This window comes from Oncorhynchus keta, chromosome 4, assembly GCF_023373465.1.
Source record: "Oncorhynchus keta strain PuntledgeMale-10-30-2019 chromosome 4, Oket_V2, whole genome shotgun sequence".
Lineage (NCBI taxonomy): Eukaryota > Metazoa > Chordata > Actinopteri > Salmoniformes > Salmonidae > Oncorhynchus > Oncorhynchus keta.
Window position 1 is genome coordinate 34,178,943 of NC_068424.1, and position 21,001 is coordinate 34,199,943.

The following is a 21,001-nucleotide window of genomic DNA, read 5'->3' on the forward strand; positions in this document are numbered from 1 at the left end:
AGCGAAAATGTCAGCAATCAGACATCCACCAGTGGGTGATCCCTAAACCACACAGCACTGAACAACTAACAGGAGATCCACATTCAGTGTGTGGTCCCTTAGAGCAGTGTTTCCCCTAACCCTGTCCTTGCCCCCCCTCAGACATTTCACATTTGAGTTAATGCTAAACTGGCACACCTGATTAATTTATCAATTAGTCAAAGACTCGATGATTAGTTGACTAATTGAGTTAGGTGTGCCAGTTTAGGGTTAAAACTCAAAATGTGAAATGTTTGGGGGGGTACCCTGCCTTAGAGGCTGCATTGGCTTCACCCAGGTCACACAGGGGGGAATGAGCAGCAATTTGGAGACTTCTTTCACTGTGTTGATGTATAGTGAGCTACTTGCACCTTTAGAGCTTGCATTGGCTTCACTAAGTTCACACAAGGAGGAAGGAGCAGAACTTGAGCCTTCCATCCGTGTGATAATGTGTAGTGAGCTACTTGTGCCCTTAGCGCAGGGGTGTCAAACGCATTACATGGGGGGGGGGTCTAGTCAACAGTCCTGGGCAACTCTAGTTCTTGGGGCCTGATTGGTGTCACTTTTGCCCTAGCTAACACACCTGACTCCAATAATCAACTAATCATGATCTTCAGTATAGAATGCAATTAGTCTAAATCAGCTGTGTTTGCTAGGGATGGGGGGAAAAGTGTAACACCAATCAGGCCCACGAGGACTGGAATTGCCTACATTTGCAGGGAGGAAAGAGGTATTAGCCCGCTACCGTGCATGTTTCTGTTTGCTGCTTCATCCCCTGTATGAGGGATCCTGAGCCCCTCTATTTATCATCCAGCTGTCTGAAGTCAACTTCTACTTGCCTGGTTTGGTGTCCCCCCAGTCCTGTTTCTGGACTTTCTGGCCCTGGTCCTTTTCTCCCCTGATCCTACCTGCCTTTTCTCCAGTCTTCAAGATCCAAGGTTAAAGTGACATTTACCAATTTAAGAACATGTAAAAGGTAAATCAGTGGTGTTAAGTATTTCTTGTGCCATTCCAATAATTTTATGAAAGTTTACCATTGTTATGAGGACTTTTGTTCTCTCTCTGCCTCTTTCCTGATTTGAAATAAAATGGCTTGAGCATTGCTGGGCCTACCCCAAGAGACAGTGTGGAGGTGTATTATCATGTGATTTTTGCCATAAAGAGCTCACTAAACCCATAGAGAATGATAGAGGACTCTGGTGCCCAAAAGCCTGTTTTCGCATGGGCACTGCCATTGAGGACTTTCACCATCTTTTAAGTAGTCAATTGGGTGGGACTTTCCATGGGTTAAGGAAGGATTACATAATTCCATTCAGCTCATCAGGAATCAGCTGGCAGTAAATCTCAAACCTTGGCTTTAAACCTGTTCAAATACTCCATATGGCAATATATAACTTTTCAGCTTGTTTACCAACTCAGCAACATAGAAAGAAATGGACTACTTCAAAATGGAGAAGGCCTCAATAGCACTGCTCGTGTGCGGACGCTATAATTGGGGGGATAAGAGTGCTCTTTCTCGGAGTAAACCAGACCTAAATACTGAATCACCTGGAACATCAGACTGATGAACACAGTCTACAAAGATCGTGTCTCCACCTGCTATACTGTTTTAAGACTGAAGTCAGCTATTTATGACTTATTGGTTATAATGTAACCAATGTCTTGTAGGTCAATGCGCTGTCGTAATATTATTTTTTACCTTTATTTTACTAGGCAAGTCAGTTAAGAACAAATTATTATTTTCAATGACGGCCTAGGAACAGTGGGTTAACTGCCTGTTCATATGTGCAAGTGTTTGATGCCACACCTTGTCTCTTTAATGCAAAGGTCAGGCTCCACTCAATGTCCATAGGAACAATTTTAGTTATGAAAAGGTACATGTAAAGATATTCTCTTATCTTGTACTGCTATACAAGTCATTACTGTTCAAACTATTTTAATTAGTAATTATGTTACCTGTATCCACTCCTCTCTGACAAGACATTTTGGTTCAAACAACTTTATTCACAGTTTAATCAAAACAGGTCATAGATAAAAGGGTATTTTAACCTAAAAATACTGTAGAACATGAACAATTACTGGAAATATCAGACTTTGCTGCCCGCATTCAGTAGCTCTTCAAACCAAAGCCTTTCAAGTTTAAAAGAGCATGAAATAAATGGATGCGTTCGATTGTAGCAGTGGAATATGGGTACAGGTTTTACGACATGATTGAGGTAATCTAAGGGAACATTATGCAGAGTGAATATGGTTATTGATAGACGTGAGTCTTATGAAAGTGATATGTTGTATTGCTCTTTGGCAGTGCCATCTCAATTTCACATCCACAGAAGGTCGTGTGCAGTAGATATTCAATCATTTTTTTTTTTTACAAAGAAAATTGGATTAGATTATTTTTGCAGTGGATTCAACATAACATATTACGAGGTTCCATTACAAATGCTGCATGTTTCAAAACACAGTGCTATGAAAGTTCAGTTCTCACAGTCACGTCACTGTCGAACATAAAAGCCACACCTCGGAGGAAGCAGTCACAAATGGAAATCAGCTGGATAGACAATCGGATTGGCTCTCGTTGTACCAGTGTGGCAGCGTGAGATTGGACCTACACAGTGATGTAATTAGCCCCCCCCCCCCGGCATTGAACTGTGGACTTAATCATCTCCACTTAGTGATTACTGGGATCTTCAATAAAAGAAAATGTGCTTGTCAGGGTTAGCTGTCCATGGTCTCTCTTGACCATAAACCAGGCATAGGTTCAAGTCAGGGACCATGATGGATGATAAAAAAAAATCACAGTAAAAGGGAGACAAGAAACCATGGGCATTTCAAAAATGTCCTTCACGGTATGGTTTGGATCCAGCTGATGTGAAACATGCACTTGTCGGGGATATCCTTCCTCCAAATGCGCAAATGGCTCTCTGGGTTAGGCTCTACAAAACATGGAGACAGAGGGGAAGATGAAAACAAAACGGGGAGGATGTATCGGCCTACATGGGCTTGTCTTCCATCGGGAGAGCGTTAGACACAGAGAGTTTTGGGGAACCTGAAGACAAGGAGAGAACAAGGTAGTGTCAATCATGTCTCTATCTAGACAAAACACATGCAAACCCCATGCACTGATGAAACTATATATGTAAGACAGAGGCCCATTTGTGCACTAGAGTATAAGCCGGCAGTAACATTACTATAGTAAAACGATCCCACCTGTCCTCGGTGAATCCCTCTATCTCCTCCTCATCATCATTCAGCTCCATGTCCAACCCTTTGTCAAGACAACCGCGGCCGTACCCACTCAGGACACTTTGGAAATAAAGCAGAAATATCATGACTCCTTATTCAATCATAGCGGTACATCGGTTTTCTCTGGTTGACAAATTGCTTTTGGAGTTGATCTGTTCAGTCCCCTTCCCTAGCCTTTCGTCCTCCTGGTAATGGATTACACTCCCATACCACATGAGACCAGACAGGCTTTAGCTGCCTCGGCACATCAAGCCCAATCAACTCCTGCTGCTGTATAGTGAACCCCCCCAGAAACAGTAGAATATGCTAGTTTGGTGTGAGCAATTCATACCGGCAACGCGAGACAGATTTTCTGATTTTAAAACAAAGATGAGGGACCATAGAAATTCATCCACAGGCCACCAACTATTTCATACTGGCTGTAAGAACTAACAAACTCTTGTTTTGTCAAAGATTGCATGGAGACAGAGTGAGGTCTGCTGTGGCTGCTCACCTGACGGAGCGACAGGTGAAGAATACAATCCTCTTCAGCCTCTTGTTGTAGAAGAAGTAGTTGAAGGACCAGAGGCTGCCTTCCTCCCCAAAGGGGTCTGAGTCCAGGTCAGGGTTGTAGCTGAGGACAAAGAGGGGACATATAAATATACTTCATATACAGGCAGCAAACAAGAATCAGAAAACATACTGTACATGTACCTTCACACACACACAACACACACCTGTATATGTCACATTCCTGCAGGCTAATTTCCTGGTCGATGAAGTTCCACAGCTCTGGCCCCAGGGAGTTGAACTCCACTCCAACTGATGAGTACAGGCTGCCGTTGACCGCATTCGTCACCTGAATGGAGGCACGGTACACAACCGTTACAACTTCTCATTCTCCTTACAGATGAATAGACCTCTTTGCTGTATGTCGGATTCAGACTTCTGCGATTATCACGTCACTGTGCGACGTTACCAAATTAAAATCTTGATATCAACCTGGCCAGATTGTACGACTTTCTTCAGGTCTGCAATTGGCTTGCGAGGCTACGTCAGCAGACACAGGCTGTCAACTGCAGCGGTGTATTTCCCCCTGGGCATGTGCCAACACCAGCAGCGAAAGCCTCAGTCTATGCTTATGCGCGAGTGAAGTATTCTTTGTTTTTCCAAACTCACATCTTAGAAAAAGTTCACATGCAAAACTTTATTTGTCCGAACTCGGAATCAAAATAACATGGTCGCTGTGGTAGAACGTTTTATTTTGACTGGAGATTTTGTGCATTCCTCAAAACCCCATCAGGTAGCCTAAACAAGATGATTATTAGGGAATTCATTATTCTTGCACAGCATGTAAAAGTTTCAACCAAACTATTATACAAATTTGACTATTCACAATAATCGTATTATTGTGTGCATACTCTGTGCCGGCCATGTTCCTATTGGTCAGTCACCGGGATCGGCTCGTAACACTAGCCACACGACAAAGGCAAAACAAATCTGACACCGAGAACTTTGCCAGAGCCTACGGCTAAAATCGTACGGTCTACAAAGGCCTTCACAGCAGCGATGTCAAACTCAATTCCCGAAGGGCCTCCGTTGTACTTGTTTGATCAATTAAGACGATTTATTAGTTAGGTTATAATTAAAAGGTTATTGATAAGTCACTTGGTTGTCGAGGTCTTAATTAGACAACCTGAAAGGTGATAAAAAGGAACCAGCAGACACACGGCCCTCCAGGAATTGAGCTTGACACTATCTTGACTCTATCTTACAGCCTGTGATATTCCATAAGGCCCTTGTAGAAAATTCACCATCTCCCCCTTATGTGTATGGCTTTGTAACAATGTGCTCCCGGGACTTGCATGGGATGATTCAGAGCATCTGTATGTGAGCAATTCTGAAATTAGGCTTGAACGGCTGTTTTAATTGAGCTGGTTTAAAGTCATCCCAATGTGGTCTAATCATGAGAGGAACGGAGGTAGCGCTACTGACCCAGTTGAGGCTGGGCTCCCGGCTGAACTCGTGGCCCCGAGCTGCACTGAAGTCGTAGTCGGGCCTGAATGACTCGTTGAGCGTGGTGATGAGGTAGAACAATGTCTTCCTGCAACACTTGTCACTCAGAGGGTTCTCACCATCCTCACTGCTCTTCCCTAGTCTGCGCAAAACAATGGAGATGAGTAGAGAGGAGTTATTTGGTTGGGAAGTTAAAAAAGAAAGATTCTCCATTCACGTGCCACAACTGACAGTGCGATACAACACCAGTATCTACAGAGTAGTATTCATTAGTGCACACTGTAGGAAAACATTTCACAATGGAAAAAAAAAAAACAGGTAGTCCCTTCCCCATTGGTATCGGTTTCATTCCTAGTGATCAGACCTGTGTTATGAAAACATTGTGTGGCTGTGGTCCTTACTGGGGTGGGCTCATGGCGCTGGACTGGGGGGGCGAGAGGGCCTCTAGGACATGTGGTTCCCCTTCCTGGCAGAACTGCTTAAACATGTGCTTGTCATCACCAGCCATCTTGCAGGAGTAGCTCTCGATCCTAAAGAGAGACAAAACCCAGAGTTAAACTGTTGGCATTGTATTAAAAGTGGAATTCCATTAATCTACTGACTGCAGAGGACATGGGTATTGTCTCAAACTAATCATGTCCCTAATTCAATAATGCAAACCGTACAGTATCTCATCTACTGGCCCTCCCACATTGTATATTTATTTGTGTTTATTGCTTTGAACAAGTTTCGGTTGTCTGTTTAATTGAGTTCCATTTGAGGGATGTGGATGGAATGGCACTAGGTTGAGGGAGTCGTGCAGGGTCTGGTCATGTTTATTCCCCCCCCCCCCAACCTTAGCTATGCAAGAGAAGAGGTTGTGCAACTCAAACTCTGGCTCAGACACACTGTGGCCCAGTCTAATTATAGGAAGGGGCAAAGGTCAGGTGGGTGTCACATGACTGGCTAGTTTCCATTAACAGACAAATGGGACTCACCACCTGGATTGAGTAGGTCTTATGTAGCAAAATGTGAAAGTGTTTATTTTTATTTTTACATTGGATCAAAAGTAGAGACTGAGCTACAAAATGGTATGTCATATACTGCATTTGAGGAAAGTAATTCTGCCTTGAAAGTTGATCAACTTGTAAACTCACTTTTGAGAAAATGGCCTTTGAATTAATGTTTTGGTATCTAGTGAAGAGCTCTTTGTCTACACCCATTCTGCATCGATCTCACCCTCTAAAGCTTTAGCCCCACCCGTCTCGTTTCGCTCTAGGAGCGCACATTTGACGCTGTGGCCAATGATTTGTTCACCTCTGGATAACATAAAAACAGTCTAACCAGCTCTACTAGCAACAATTTCATTACACTTTCTTTCAGACATTTACTGACGCGGCCATATTCAATGGGTGTTGTACACACGTAACGTTAGCTAGTTAAACAACGAACAAAGTGCCAACAATGCCTAACATTAGGCTCTAGCTAGAAAAGCAAACCGCTCTAGGAAACTAATAATAACCTCCGCTAAGGAGCCAGCCAGCTAGCGTTAGCTAGCTAACAGTACACTTTAGCTTAACCCTTGTAAGGGTAAAAAAAAATGACCCGCCACTATATTTAATAGCAGAGAAAATCCCAGAAATAATATTTTTTTCAACTTGAAATTATGACTTTTCCTAGCATGACCCCAACATTAGAAAAAGTGAAACATTGTTCATATTTCCATGAAAGCTGTACACCACTGGGGTACAAAGATTGTCTTAGGGTCATTTTGACCCGCCAGTTATAAAATAATTTACACACACAGAAATAGGGATTGTGTGCTACTGATTTAACTCAGACAAAATAAACACTTTATTGTGCATGTGCAGCATCTCCCCTCCACGAAAAAACACGACTCAAGTTCAGACAAAATAAAAACAAAATTAACATTTATTGAAAGCATTGTTTACTAATGGAAATGCAGTCAGAGGCTATAAAAGGGTTATCTTTGCTGTAGTCATAAGTGCACGTTTCAGTGCCCAACAGGTCGCAGATCAGATTTTTTTTCAGATACCCAGGAGGAACAAGAGAACAATGATTTAGAAGAGGAGGAGGTATCTGAAGAATATGGGAAAGAATTTACAACCCAGAATACAATGCATAATCTTCAGATGAGGACGAAATCCCCCAAGCTGAAAGGGACATTTTTGCTGTTCTTTGACAAAAATATAACTTGATCCGTGTCACCATGACAACTAGGATTGGATGGCAGCACAAAATGTTGTACGGATGACCCCAGGGCCCACAAGACATGCAGTTGCCCATGCCCAGGACATCGGCTCAACATTCTAGAAGTTCATCACACCAGCCATCAAAATAATCTTCCTGGAGAATACAAATTTGAAAAGTTTCCGTAAATATGGAGACAACTGGTAAAGGATGGATGAGATTGACCTGCGTGCCTACATAGGGCTGCTAATCTTAGCAGTTGTGTATAGCTCCCGTGGCGAAGGGCTACATGTAGTCTCTGAGATGCTGCGAGTGGAAGGACGATTTTCCGAATGCTACGATTTGATAGTGAGTCAAGACGTGCAAGATGTGAGAGAAACTGGCAGCCATAAGAGAGGTCTGGGAGAAGTGGGTGGAGCATCTGCCATACCTCTACAACCCTGGGCCTGAAGTAACAGTGGATGAGCAACTGGTTCCATTCAGAGGTACATTTTTATTTTCATATCTGAAATGTGATTTTCACTGTTCATTTTATTATGTATTGCTGTAAAATCATTGATTGGCGATTGCTTTCTGTGACATTGATACTAATTGCTGATAGTAATCTCTTTTGTCCAAAGGTTGCTGTCCTTTACAGAAGTATATGCCCAGCAAGCCAGCAAAGTATGGCATCAAGATATGGGTGGCCTGTGATCCACAATCCAGTTACGATTGGAAGATGCAAGTCTACACAGGGAAGCCGACCAGTGGAGGCCCGGAGAAGAACCAGGGGATGCGGGTTGTGCTTGATGTGACAGATGGACTGAGGGGGCACAATGTCACGTGTGACAATTTCTTCACTTCTTATGAAGTCAGCCAGCAGCTCCTGAAGAGGAAGATCACCATGGTTGGCACAGTTAGAAAGAACAAGTCTGAGCTCCACCCTGCACTCCTCAACAAGGGGGAGAGAGACCTTCCCAAAGTTTGCCTTCACCCCCATCACCACTCTAGTTTTTTACCTCCCAAAGAGGAACAAGAATGTGGTCCTCCTGAGCACACTGAACAAAACGGCTGAGATAAGTGATCGTGAGGACAGGAAGCCAGCCATCATTCTGGACTACAACAACAACCACAACAAAGGAGGGAGGCCTGGACAAGGTGATTGGAACTTACAGCTGCAGGAGGATGACTGCCTGCTGGCCCCTGGTCATCTTCCATAACATCATTGTGTCCTCATAATATGCCTTTGTGATATGGAACAAGATCAACCCTACCTGGATGCCTGATAAGCTTAAAAAGAGGGTGTTCCTGGAGCAGCTTGGAAAGGCACTTGTAACCCCACACATTCAAAGAAGGGAGCGCCTCCCCCGCACAGCAGCCTCTGCAGAGCTTGTGAAAGCTGTTTAGGGGGCTGAATCTTGTCCTGATCCACCTGAGGCTGCAGCAGGCAAGAGGAGGAGATGCCAATTCTGCCCCACAAAGGACTGTAAAACAAATACTATGTGCTGCACATGTGAGAAATACATCTGCAAAGTCCATGCACACACACTTGCATACTGTCCTACATGTGCTAATTACACTTGATTTATTTTCTTCACATTTTTTTTTGTATCCATCTAATTTGTTTATACACCTTGTGGGTGGGGGCAATGGTTAAAACAAATGGGAGAAGACTAGAATTTTGTAGTTTAATTCCTCATTGCTCAGTATAAGAATATCACTATGTTGCCAAAAAAGTTCAAGACTAATGGTTTCCCTTCAATAAAATGCATTCAAAACTACTTTCTGCATATTTCTGCTACACAAGTGCTATCTCGCAAAAATATCTGTTTACACCTATGCAGTACCTTTCACAATATTAATACACCTCTACTTCAAATCAAATCTTATTTGTCACATACACATGGTTAGCAGATGTTAATGCAAGTGTAGCGAAATGCTTGTGCTTCTAGTTCCGACAATGCAGTAATAACCAGAGTAATCTAACCTAACAATTCCGAAACTACTACCTTATACACACAAGTGTAAAGGGATAAAGAATATGTACATATAGATATATGAATGAGTGATGGTACAGAGCGGCATAGGCAAGATGCAGTAGATAGTATCAAGTACAGTACATACATATGAGATGAGTAATGTAGGGTATGTAAACATTATATTAAGTAGTGTTTTTTAAAGTGGCTAGTGATATATTTTTACATCAATTTCCATCCATTTCCATTATTAAAGTGGCTGGAGTTGAGTCAGTATGTTGGCAGCAGCCAATCAATGTTAGTGGTGGCTGTTTAACAGTCTGATGGCCTTGAGATAAACTGCTTCTATCAGTCTCTCGGTCCCTGCTTCGATGGACCTGTACTGACCTCGCCTTCTGGATGATAGCGGGGTGAACAGGCAGTGGCTCGGGTGGTTGTTGTCCTTGATGAGCTTTATGGCCTTCCTGTAACATCGGGTGGTGTAGGTGTCCTGGAGGGCAATGATGCGTTGTGCAGACCTCACAACCCTCCGGAGAACCTTACGGTTGTGGGTGGAGCAGTTGCCATACCAGGCGGCGATACAGCCCGACAGGATGCTCTCGATTGTGCATCTGTAGAAGTTTGTGAGTGATTTTGGTAACAAGCCAAATTTCTTCAGCCTCCTGAGGTTGAAGAGGTGCTGCTTTGCCCACCAGGCACTTCAAATCACTTCAATTTTTAAAATACCTTTTCTCTCTCCAATTTCATGGTATCCAATTGATAGTTATAGTCTTGTCCATACGGGAGAAGCAGCGATGGGACTCGGGAGAGGCGGAGGTCAAGAACCGTGCGTCCTCCGAAACACGACCCAGCCAAGACGCACTGCTTCTTGACACAATGCCCGCTTAACCCAGAAGCTAGCCGCACCGTGTCAGAAGAAACACCGTACACCTGGCAACCGTGTCAGTGTGCTAGCGCCTGGCCCGCCACAGGAGTCGCTAGAGCGCAATGGGACAAGAAAATCACGGCCTGCCAAACCCTCTCCTAACCCGGACGATGCTGGGCCAATTGTGCGCCGCCTCATGGGTCTCCCAGTCACTGCCAGCTGTGACACAGCCTGGGATCGAACCCGGGTCTGTAGTGATGCCTCAAGCACTTCCTTAGACAGCTGTACCACTTGATTTTAACAAACAATTTGTCCCCCCCTCCCAAAAAAATGCAGATTTCAAAATCCCGATGTGGCCCTCGAGCCGAAAAGTTTGCCCACCCATGCTATATAGGATAGTTGCTGTTGTGTGTAGGCCTATTTGTAACAGACAGACTAGTCATTCTATGGAAAACTATGATAGAATGTGAACCTCAAACATGTGACTGCATGCTCTGTTTTGTATCATTATGGGTCCAGTTGAATATTTGAGTAATTGCAGACTTTGGCTTTTAATTGGGGTGGAAAGAAGTCAGCCTCAAATTGTGCCAGCTTGGCCTCTGCTGCCATCATGGGCCATACTAATCCAGTAAGCAGCAGGCTAAACACCATCAGTGCCCAGCTGTGAGTGTGTGTATGCTCCATTACAGTATAAAAATAGCCACAAAGGCCTGTTAGAGGACACCCTGTCCTGGATCACACTGCCCCCATGGGTCAGAACCATGAAAGGAGTCACCACCACCTGCACAGTTCCGACTGGTTCCACAACCTACAGTCCTTTGTAAAATCCCTGCTCCTACTGTTACCTCAATGCCTGCTGCAGTTGAGTTCATCTACCCCCATTGCGTAACACAACACTCATCCACCATCCTAAGGGATCAATACTTTTTGTGAGAGATTACACCTCCTTAGCAAAATAGTCCGTATTACCGGTAATCACTACAGGGCTTGATGGGGATTAGGGCTCAATTCCTAAACCCCAATATTGCCTCATCTGGTCCTGCTCAGGTACCTTTTAGGTAGCCTACACCACATCTTTAGCACAGAGACACACCTCTGTGGGAGTTCAGTTGACCATATTATTCTGACAGTTTGTTGCTTACCTCTATGTTTACATATGCAGTGTCCTTAGCTTTGACTTTACCCTTCATAGGCTGTATGGTGTTGTTGACGCTCCCAGAGAGCCTCAAAGTGTTAATCTTGCCTTTTTAAAATACAGCCTATTAAACCAACAAGAAATACACCCCCGAAGAGAGGCACAGAATGCATGCACCATCCACAGAGGAGGTAGGGTGAGAGGTGTGTTATGGTCCAAGAACAGCTGATCCTGTAGTAGTAGCAGCCTACAGTTCCATCTGTTACCATGCACTTGCGGTTCACACACAGGCCTACTAAAGGACAGCACATTTAGTAACTGTTTGGACACATACTCATTGAAGAGTTTTTATTTGAACTATTTTCTACATTGTAGAATATATTAGTAAAGACAAACTATGAAATAACACATGGAATTATGTAGTAACCAAGTGTTAAAATATATATATATATTTTACATCCGTCAAAGTAGCTACCGTTCGCCTTGATGACAGCTTTGCACATTCTTGGCATTATCTCAACCCGCTTCAATCCAATGTATTTATAAAGCCCTTTTTACATCAGCCGATGTCACAAAGTGCTACACAGAAACAACAGTGTTGCCTAAAGCCAAAACAGCAAGCAATGCAGAAGCACGGTGGCTAGGAAAAACTCCTTAGATAAGGCAGGAACCCAGGAAGAAACCTAAAAAGGAACCAGTCTCAGAAGTGTCCAGTCCTCTTCTGGCTGTGCCAGGTGGAGATTATAACACTACATGGCCAATATAATCAAACCTTCATAGATGACCCACAGGGTCAAATAATAATAATCACAGTGGTTGTAGAGGGTGCAACAGGTCGCTTTCATAGCATCACCTGGAATACTTTTCCAACAGTATTGAAGGAGTTCCCAAATACGTTGAGTATTTGTTGGCTGCTTTTCCATCACTCTGCGGTACAACTCATCCCGAACCATCTCAATTGGGTTGAGATCGGGTGATTGTGGAGGCCAAGTCATCTGAAGCAGCACTCCATCACTCTCCTTATTGGTCAAATAGCCCTTACACAGCCTGGAGGTTTATTGGGCCATTGTCCTGTTAAAAAACAAATGAGTGGGACAAAGGGCAAACCAGATGGGATTGCGTATTGCTGCAGAATGCTGTGGTAGCCATTCTGGTTAAGTGTGCCTTGAATTCTAAATAAATCACAGACCGTGTTATCAGACCAAAGGACATATTTTCACCGGTCTAATGTCCATTGCCCGTGTTTCTTGGCCCATCAAGTCTCTTTTTCTTATTGGTGTCCTTTAGTAGTGGTTTCTTTGCAGCAATTTGACCACGAAGGCCTGATTCACACAGTTGATGTTGAGATGTGTCTGTTATTTGAACTCTGAAGCATTTATTTGGGCTGCCATTTCTGAGGCTGGTAACTAATGAACTTATCCTTCGAAGCAGTGGTGACTCTGGGTCTTCCTTTCCTGTGGCGGTCATGAGAACCAGTTTCATCACAGCGCTTGATGGTTTTTATGACTGCACTTGAAGGAATTTTAAAAGTAATTTACATTCTCCATATTTATTGACCTGCATGTCTTAAAGTAATGATGGACTGTCATTTCTCTTTGCTTATTTGAGCTGTTCTTGCCATAATATGGACTTGGTAATTTACCAAATAGGGCTATCTTCTGTATACCAACCTCTTATCTTGCCACAACTGATTGTCTCAAACGCATTTAGGAAAGAAATTCCACAAATTAACATAAGGCACACCTGTTAATTGAAATGCATTCCCGGTGACTACCTTATGAAGCTGGTTGAGAGAATGGCAAGTGTGCAAAGCTGTCAAGGCAAGGGTGGCCACTTTGAAGAATCTCAAATATAACATATATTTTGATTTGTTTAACACTTTTTTGGTTACTACATGATTCCATGAGTGTTATTTCATAGTTTCGATGTCTTCACTATTATTCTACAATGTAGAAAATAGTAAAAAAGAAACAAAAACCCTTGAATGAGTAGGTGCGTCCAAACTTTTGAATGGTACTGTATGTGTTCGTCATGCAACAGTAAAGCAGGCGTTACAAAACACTTTGTGATAAGTGATTAGATATGAGGTAATTTTATTGACTGATGATGCTGGTCTTGTGCTGTTATGGTAATTACCTTCCAAGGATGCGAGACTCTCCCGTTTCAACACAGAGTTGAGAGCTCAGAGCTTCAAAACTGCTGTTTTCTAACAGTTTCATTGCTGCCTGTGAGAGGAAAGGGAAATGTTAAAATAGACAGTCCATCAGCCATTTAAGAATACTTTTTCACGGCTTCCTTAGTGGGAAAACAAGGTGTATGAAATAAATGTTATCCCTATGGTGTAGTTATTAATCTACTTGACAGGGGCAGGTTGAGCAAATTAGCCCAGTGAAGTAGGTTTTCAGCAATATGTGAATGCAACTTGGTCTCAGAGCATTTTGTATTATTCTGTAAGTAAATCCAAGATACTCCATTTAGTAAAATTGTACTTTTCATAAGGTATGTATTAGTTTGCAGTGGTGTAAAGTACTTAAGTAAAAATACTTTAAAGTACTACTGAAGTAGTTTTTTTGGATATCTTTACTATTCATATTTTTTTTATGTTTTAATTTACTTCACTACATATACTTTTTACTCCATACATTTTCCCTGACACCCAAAAGTACTTATAATATTTTGAATTCTTAGCAGGACAGGAAAATAGTCTAATTCACACACTTAAGAGAAAATCCCTGGTCTTCCCTACTGCATCTGATCTGGCAGACTTATTAAACACAAATGCTTTGTTTGTAAATTAAGTGAGTGTTGGAATGTGCCCCTGGCTATCCATACTTTTAAAAAATGGTTTTGAAATGATTTGTACTCTTACTTTTGATACAAAAGTATATTTAAAACCCAAACTTAATTTTACTTTTACTCAAGTTGGATTTTACTGGGTGACTTTCACTTTAGTCATTTTCTATTAAGGTATCTTTACTTTTACTCAAGTATGACAATTGGGTACATTTTCCACAACTGTCAGTTTGTGGAACCCATCACCCATTTCATATGATATGAATTACAATTCGTATTATGTTACGAATTTGCAAAATATGTTACGCATTTGCAAAACATATATGTTACGAATTCTAGCTAGGTGGTTAAATGTTAGCTAAAATTGCTAAGTAATTATAAAGTAGCTAAAAAGGTAGAATGTTGCTAAAGTTGTCTGTGATAACATTGGAATTTACAACCTTTGTGTTGGTAGACGTTAGCATTATGTCAACCCATCCACCCTGACCAAACACCCTACTTAAGTATCCTCCATCTCGCATGTAACTATACCAAACTTTACATACATACATACATACATACATACATACATACATACATACATCTAGCTGATCCATCCCCCACTAAACCTCTGCTTGTTAGGTAGTTGGCTACAGTAGCTAGCTAATGTACACATTTCACATAAACGTTCGTCTTACCAAAGATAACGTCGACGCTCTTTGTGAAACTGAAATGTCTTTACCAATTTCACTTGTTTCTCTTAGCGGGCGAGGACGAGCAACAGATTTGTTGTTGTTATGCAAGTTAGCAAGCAAGCACTGACTGTGTCAGAGCAGTTAGTTCCTAAACTTCAGCAATTTAAAAAGATATTCGTACGAGATTGATTTATCGTTAAAGCCTTTATCGAAAAACTTATTATGCCGATTAAATGAGACGACATCAAATCCAAAGAACCCCTGAATCCGTCTGACTTGGATTGCAGCGGCATCCCTTTTGACAGATTTACGTTGACCGAGATACGCTAACGTTAGCTTGCTAGCTACAGTTTCTGTCAGATCAAGTCGCCTTTTCGAATCGACTTGATCCCTTGCACTGCTTCTGTTTACTTCGCAAAGTCCCTGTGTAATTTTTGATGAGCAATACTGATCATTTGAAGGCAAACCACACAACAGTGTCGATGAAAACGTAATAAATCCACTGTATTTAACCCCCGCCCACTGTAAACCATGAAATACATTTTCATTGTCAAAGACCACACCTACTTATTTTGAGTGTCGCTTTGTAGTGCTCTGAATGGCTGACTGACATGTCCTTATAAACCACTGATGGTTATGATTGGTCAATTCTTCCGACAAAAAAGTTGAGTGGCGACCCTTAACTGCATGATAATAATGCCTAAAACGAGTTGATTCATAATCGATTTCTGTGCAGTATCTGTCTGTTCTAACAAGGCAGGAATGACAACAGGGGAAAAATATTTTTTACAGATTACCTGCAATCATGAAACACCAAGTAAATAACACTCAATAACTGTCAGAAAAGCGAAGAAACTGCAAGACCTGAACCCACACAGCTTGTAGTATAGGGTCAGCTCCGATCATTTCATCACTGGTAAGGGACAGATCGCAATTTATTCGGGGGAGATGTGGTCCAAAGTAGAGGAGTGTTATCAAACTTTTTTTTTTCTTTGGAGGGTTGTGTGTGTTTTTTTTTTATTGGGCACAGGGGAGGGAGTGCATTTCCCCCACAACAAACGGGATCACAACACACAGGTTAAAAATATTTAAATAACTGATCCAATTACATTAATTTAGGGACAGGTCGAAAAGCATTCAACATTTATGTCAATTTAGCTATCTAAGTAATTTGTCATATTTAGCTAGCTTGCTGTTGTTAGCTAATTTGTCCTGGGATATAAACATTGAGTTGTTATTTTACCTGAAATGCACAAGGTCCTCTACTCCGACAATTAATCCACTCATAAAATTGTCAACCGAATCGTTTCTGGTCATCTCTCCTCCTTCTAGGCTTTTTCTTCTCTTGACTTTATATTGCGATTGGCAACTTTCATAAATTAGGTGCATTACTGCCACTGACCTCGTTCGACTTTCAGTCACCCCCGTGGGTATAACCAATGAGGAGATGGCACGTGGATACCTGCTTCTATAAACCAATGAGAAGATGGGAGAGGCAGGACTTGCAGTGCGATCTGAATCACAAATAGAACTGACTTCTAACAGTGTGGGTGCAACAATTGAATAATATAGATTTCTAAATTTATTTTGCAGCGCTGGCGCACACGATGCGAGCAGTGTAGTCAGGGTATTATGAGGTATCCTTTTCTGTGTGCTAACTTTTCATCTATCCAGCCCTCTATCTAACATTCATAGTGGAAGGTGGATTGTTTGTTTAGATCTGCAATAAGCTAACTAGCAATCATGCCACACATAAACTACCACCCATAAAAATCATACCACACAATCATACCACACATTATTAAGCTTTAGCTACTGCAAGCCTATGATATGAATGCAATGTGCACCGGCGTTCCAACTGACTCTGACAGTTGAACTTGAGGTAAGGAATAATGTTTCAGGCTTACCATAGTTACTCCTATAATCCAACAATAAAATGATTATCTTTATACAAAATATTCAGATACATATATATCCATGTAGCAGACGTAGTAGCCATCTGACAAAGAAATGCATGTCCGTGTCACAGCATGCCGCCAACATATCTCTATCTCTCTGGGGCTAGGCCTAAACATCTCTTCCTTTATATAGGCCATTTTTTTATATATTGTGGCAAAGGAAGGTGGAGCCGACCCACAGATAAAGGGTCAAGAAAAACCAAGAAGAGGGAGAGAGAGTGCTGGAAGGATCTATGAACAATACAGAAAGAGACAATAGAGATTGGCTGGATTTACCGTGTATGAGCTGGATTGTTTTGGACTTACCTGTTGGCGTTTGGACCTGGACCTACCGAGAACCCGATTCGTGTACCGAACCCTGCTATCCTTGACCTCGCCTGCGGCCTGGGTGGACCAGGACGGAGAAACAAACACACAGGTACGGTCCTGTTCGAAAGAACTCTCATTCTTGGGTGATTTGGTGACAGTTTACCACTTAATTTGTGACAAACGCTCCTAACCTTGAAGAGGTTTGCCACAATATTTAATTTATTTTATTTTCATACAATGGACACCTACAGTAAGCCTATAGGCCTATGCATGCAATACCCTGATGCATTTAGTTCTCCAATCTCCGACAGTTGAACCATGAGGTGGACAATTATTGTTTTAGGAAAATAACCTAAAAACCAATAAATAAAATAGAAAACACAAGGAATAGTGTTTTTTGTAATTTGTTATGGGATGTATTTAAATAAACGTAAAAGTGGCTAATTTGGCAAATATCTCTCGTTTATTGATGGTGCTGTCTGCGCCAAGTCGGACCTGAATGCATGTGTATTAGCGGTCCAGGAGTCTTATGGCTTGGGGGTGTAAGCTGTTTAGAAGCCTCTTGGACGTAGACTTGGCGCTCCGGTACTGCTTGCCTTACGGTAGCAGAGAGAACAGTTTATGGCGGCTGGAGTCTTTTACAATTTTTAGGGCCTTCCTCTGACACCGCCTAGTATAGAGGTCCTGGATGGCAGGAAGCTTGGCCCTGGTGATGTACTGGGCTGTACGCACTACACGCACCATACTAGGTAGTGATGCAACCAGTCAGGATGCTCTTGATGGTGCAGCTGTAAAACCTTTTGAGGATCTGAGGACCCATCTTTTCACTCTCCTGACGGGGAATAGGTTTTGTCGTGCCCTCTTCACGACTGTCTTGGTGTGCTTTGACCATGTTAGTTTGTTGGTGATGTGGACCCCAATGAACTTGATGCTCTCAACCTGCTCCACTACAGCCCCGTCGATGAGAATGGGGACATGCTCGGTCCTCCTTTTCCTGTAGTCCACAATCATCTCCTTTGTCTTGATCATGTTGAGGGAGAATCTGTTGTCCTTGCACCACATGGTCAGGTCTCTGACCTCCTCCCTATAGGCTGTCTCATCGTTGTCGGTGATCAGGCCTACCACTGTTGTCATCAGCAAACTTAATGATGGTGTTGAGGATCAGCGTGGCGGATGTGTTGTTACCTACCCTTACCACATCAGGAAGTCCAGGATCCAGTTGCAGAGGGAAGTGTTTAGTCCCAGGATCCTTACCTTGGTGAAGAGCTTTAAGGGCACTATGGTGTTGAACGCTGAGCTGTAGTCAATGAATAGCATTCTCACATATGTGTTCCTTTTGTCAAGGTAGGAAAGGGCAGTGTGGTATGCAAATTGGAGTGGGTCTAGGGTCTCTGGGATAATGGTGTTGATGTGAACCATGACCAGCCTTTCAAAGCATTTCATGGCTACAGATGTGAGTGCTACGGGTCGGTAGTTATTTAGGCAGGTTACCTTAGTGTTATTGAGCACAGGGACTCTGGTGGTCTGCTTGAAACATGTTGGTATTACCGACTCAGACAGGGAGAGGTTGAAAATGTCAGTGAAGACACTCGGAGTACTGGTCCTGGTAATCCGTCTGGCCCAGCGACCTTGTGAATGTTGAACTGTTTAAAGGTCTTACTCACATCGGCTGCGGAGAGTGTGATCACACAGTCGTCCGTAACAGCTGATGCTCTCATGCATGTTTCAGTGTTCAGGGTCTCTTTGATTATGCCTGCACATCATGGTTCATCACCAGCCCTGAACATCTAAAGAATAAGCTACAGACTAGGTTTGAATATTTTCCCGGTATTGTTACAAATGTTCCATCCCTAGAATAATCACTTTTATCCCGGGTAATCTGGTATTTCACCCCCAAACCGGAAGTGTCTTTTTAAAGCATATTAAGCATATTAATATGTCTGGATTTGATAAGAGCTTTGATCTGCATGAACATTTATATATGATGCTATCTGGGCCTGATTTTCCACCATAATTTGCAAATAAATTCATTAAAAATCCTACAATGTGATTTTCTGGATTTTTTCCCCTCATTTTGTCTGTCATAGTTGAAGTGTACCTATGATGATAATTGCAGGCCTCATCTTTTTAAGTGGGAGAACTTGCACAATTGGTGGCTGACTAAATACTTTTTTTTGCCCCACTGTAGCTGTCCCCATGGGAGGACCCTTTTTGGGTCGAGGTAGAACCCTTTTTGGTTCCATGTAGAATTATTTTGGGTTCCATGTACAACCTTCTGTGTAAAGGGTTCTACCTGGAACCAAAAGGGTTCTACCTGGAACCAAAAAGGGTTGTTCAAATGGTTCTCCTATGGGGACTGCCAAAGAACCCTTTTAGGTTCTTGATAGCACCTGTTTTTTCTAAGTGTGGGGTCGTTACTATACAGTGGAGCATGGGAACAGGGTCATTAGGCCTACCAAGATGGAGGGGGTAGTGTAACACCCCTTGTCTAGGTAGACTAGTGAGGCACATATAACACCTCATACAACAATGTAGCACAGTATAGGCAACTCATAGTAAATACAGTACAATTGAATGCACTAGGGATAGTGTAGGTTCAGGAATGGTGAGGGTGTTGTTCACTTTAAGACATTGGTTGCTGCATAGGCTATATCTAATGTAACTTGTAACTAATGATGCAAATATCAAAATGTAAACTGTATGTTTTGTTATTTTCTAAATATGTTCTGTCTTTGCCTTCCTTAAAAAAGACAGTCACCATTTTCCTGTAAACAGCTCGCACACCCTCTAGTGGTAATATAATGGAGCAAGGTTTGGAAAAAAATTAACAGCATCTTATGGTATACGATATATGTGATTGTTTTTGACATTCAAAGGACCTGTATATGAGATCAAAACTACTACTCGTCATACTCAATATCAATCTCTGGACTTTCAACTTAGTTCAAGCATCTTCATAATGCATATTTTCTCTCCAGCAATCCCACATAACATCATTGCAGAGCACTTCATTCGAGGGCTTGGCCAGCCCACACACGTCAATGAATCCCTGCCGTGAATATAATAGGGGCTGCTGCCTACATACAGACTTGAAATCATTGGCCATTATAATAAATTGATCACTAGTCACTTTAATAATGCCTCTTTAATAATGTTTACATACAGTGCCTCGCAAAATTATTCACCCCCCTTGGCATTTTTCCTATTTTGTTGCCTTATAACCTGGAAATAAAATCATTTGATTTAAACAACATTTCTACCACTTTGAAGATGCAAAATATTGTGAAACAAACAAGAAATAAAACAAAAAAACAGAACTTGAGTGTGCATAACTATTCACCCCCCCCCCCCAAAGTCAATACTTTGTAGAGCCACCTTTTGCAGCAATTGCACCTGCTAGTCTCTTGGGATATGTCTCTATAAGCTTGGCTCATCTAGCCACTGGGATTTTTGCCCATTCTTCAAGACAAAACTGCTCCAGCTCTTTCAAGTTGGATGGGTTCCAGATGGTGTACAGTAATCTTTAAATCATACCACAGATTATCAATTGGATTGAGGTCTGGGCTTTGACTAGGCCATTCCAAGACATTTAAATGTTTCCACTTAAACCACTCGAGTGTTGCTTTAGCAGTATGCTTAGGGTTATTGTCCTGCTGGAAGGTGAACCTCCGTCCCAGTCTCAAGTCTCTGGAAGACTGGGACAGATTTCCCTCAAGAATTTCCCTGGATTCAGCACGATCCATCATTCCTTCAATTCTGACCAGTTTCCCTGTCCCTGTTGATGGAAAAACATTGGGACTGTGTTCTCGGGCTGATGAGAGGTGTTGGGTTTGTGCCAGACATAGCATTTTCCAAAAAAATACATT

At 42.2% G+C, this 21,001-nt stretch overlaps 1 protein-coding gene across 2 annotated transcripts; it reads right to left on the minus strand.

Annotated features, from left to right (window-relative positions):
* Nucleotides 1–2,001: 2,001 nt before the first annotated feature.
* maf1b (MAF1 homolog, negative regulator of RNA polymerase III b) lies at nucleotides 2,002–15,395 on the minus strand. Of its 2 annotated transcripts, none has more exons than XM_035760711.2 (8): nucleotides 14,872–15,395; nucleotides 13,538–13,626; nucleotides 5,658–5,786; nucleotides 5,236–5,398; nucleotides 3,978–4,099; nucleotides 3,755–3,874; nucleotides 3,226–3,321; nucleotides 2,002–2,951 (listed from the first exon to the last, which is right to left on the minus strand). In XM_035760711.2, exons 2-8 carry the CDS (start codon nucleotides 13,618–13,620, stop codon nucleotides 2,945–2,947), a joined length of 720 nt encoding a protein of 239 aa, XP_035616604.1. In that variant the 5' UTR covers nucleotides 13,621–13,626; nucleotides 14,872–15,395; the 3' UTR covers nucleotides 2,002–2,944. The 2 variants fall into 2 exon arrangements, with proteins under 2 accessions (XP_035616604.1, XP_035616597.1); XM_035760704.2 differs by having other exon boundaries at nucleotides 2,002–3,064.
* Nucleotides 15,396–21,001: the final 5,606 nt, after the last annotated feature.

What these genes read in the sequence shown, in the direction of transcription:
- maf1b (XM_035760704.2), bottom strand. Translation starts at nt 13,620, where the DNA reads ATGAAACTGTTAGAAAACAGCAGTTTTGAAGCTCTGAGCTCTCAACTC. An exon ending in GAGTCTCGCATCCTTGGAAG is followed by an intron (nt 5,787 to 13,537) that starts GTAATTACCATA and finishes GTCTCTCTTTAG; the next exon opens with GATCGAGAGCTACTCCTGCA. An exon ending in GAGGGATTCACCGAGGACAG is followed by an intron (nt 3,065 to 3,225) that starts GTGGGATCGTTT and finishes CCTTGTCTTCAG; the next exon opens with GTTCCCCAAAACTCTCTGTG.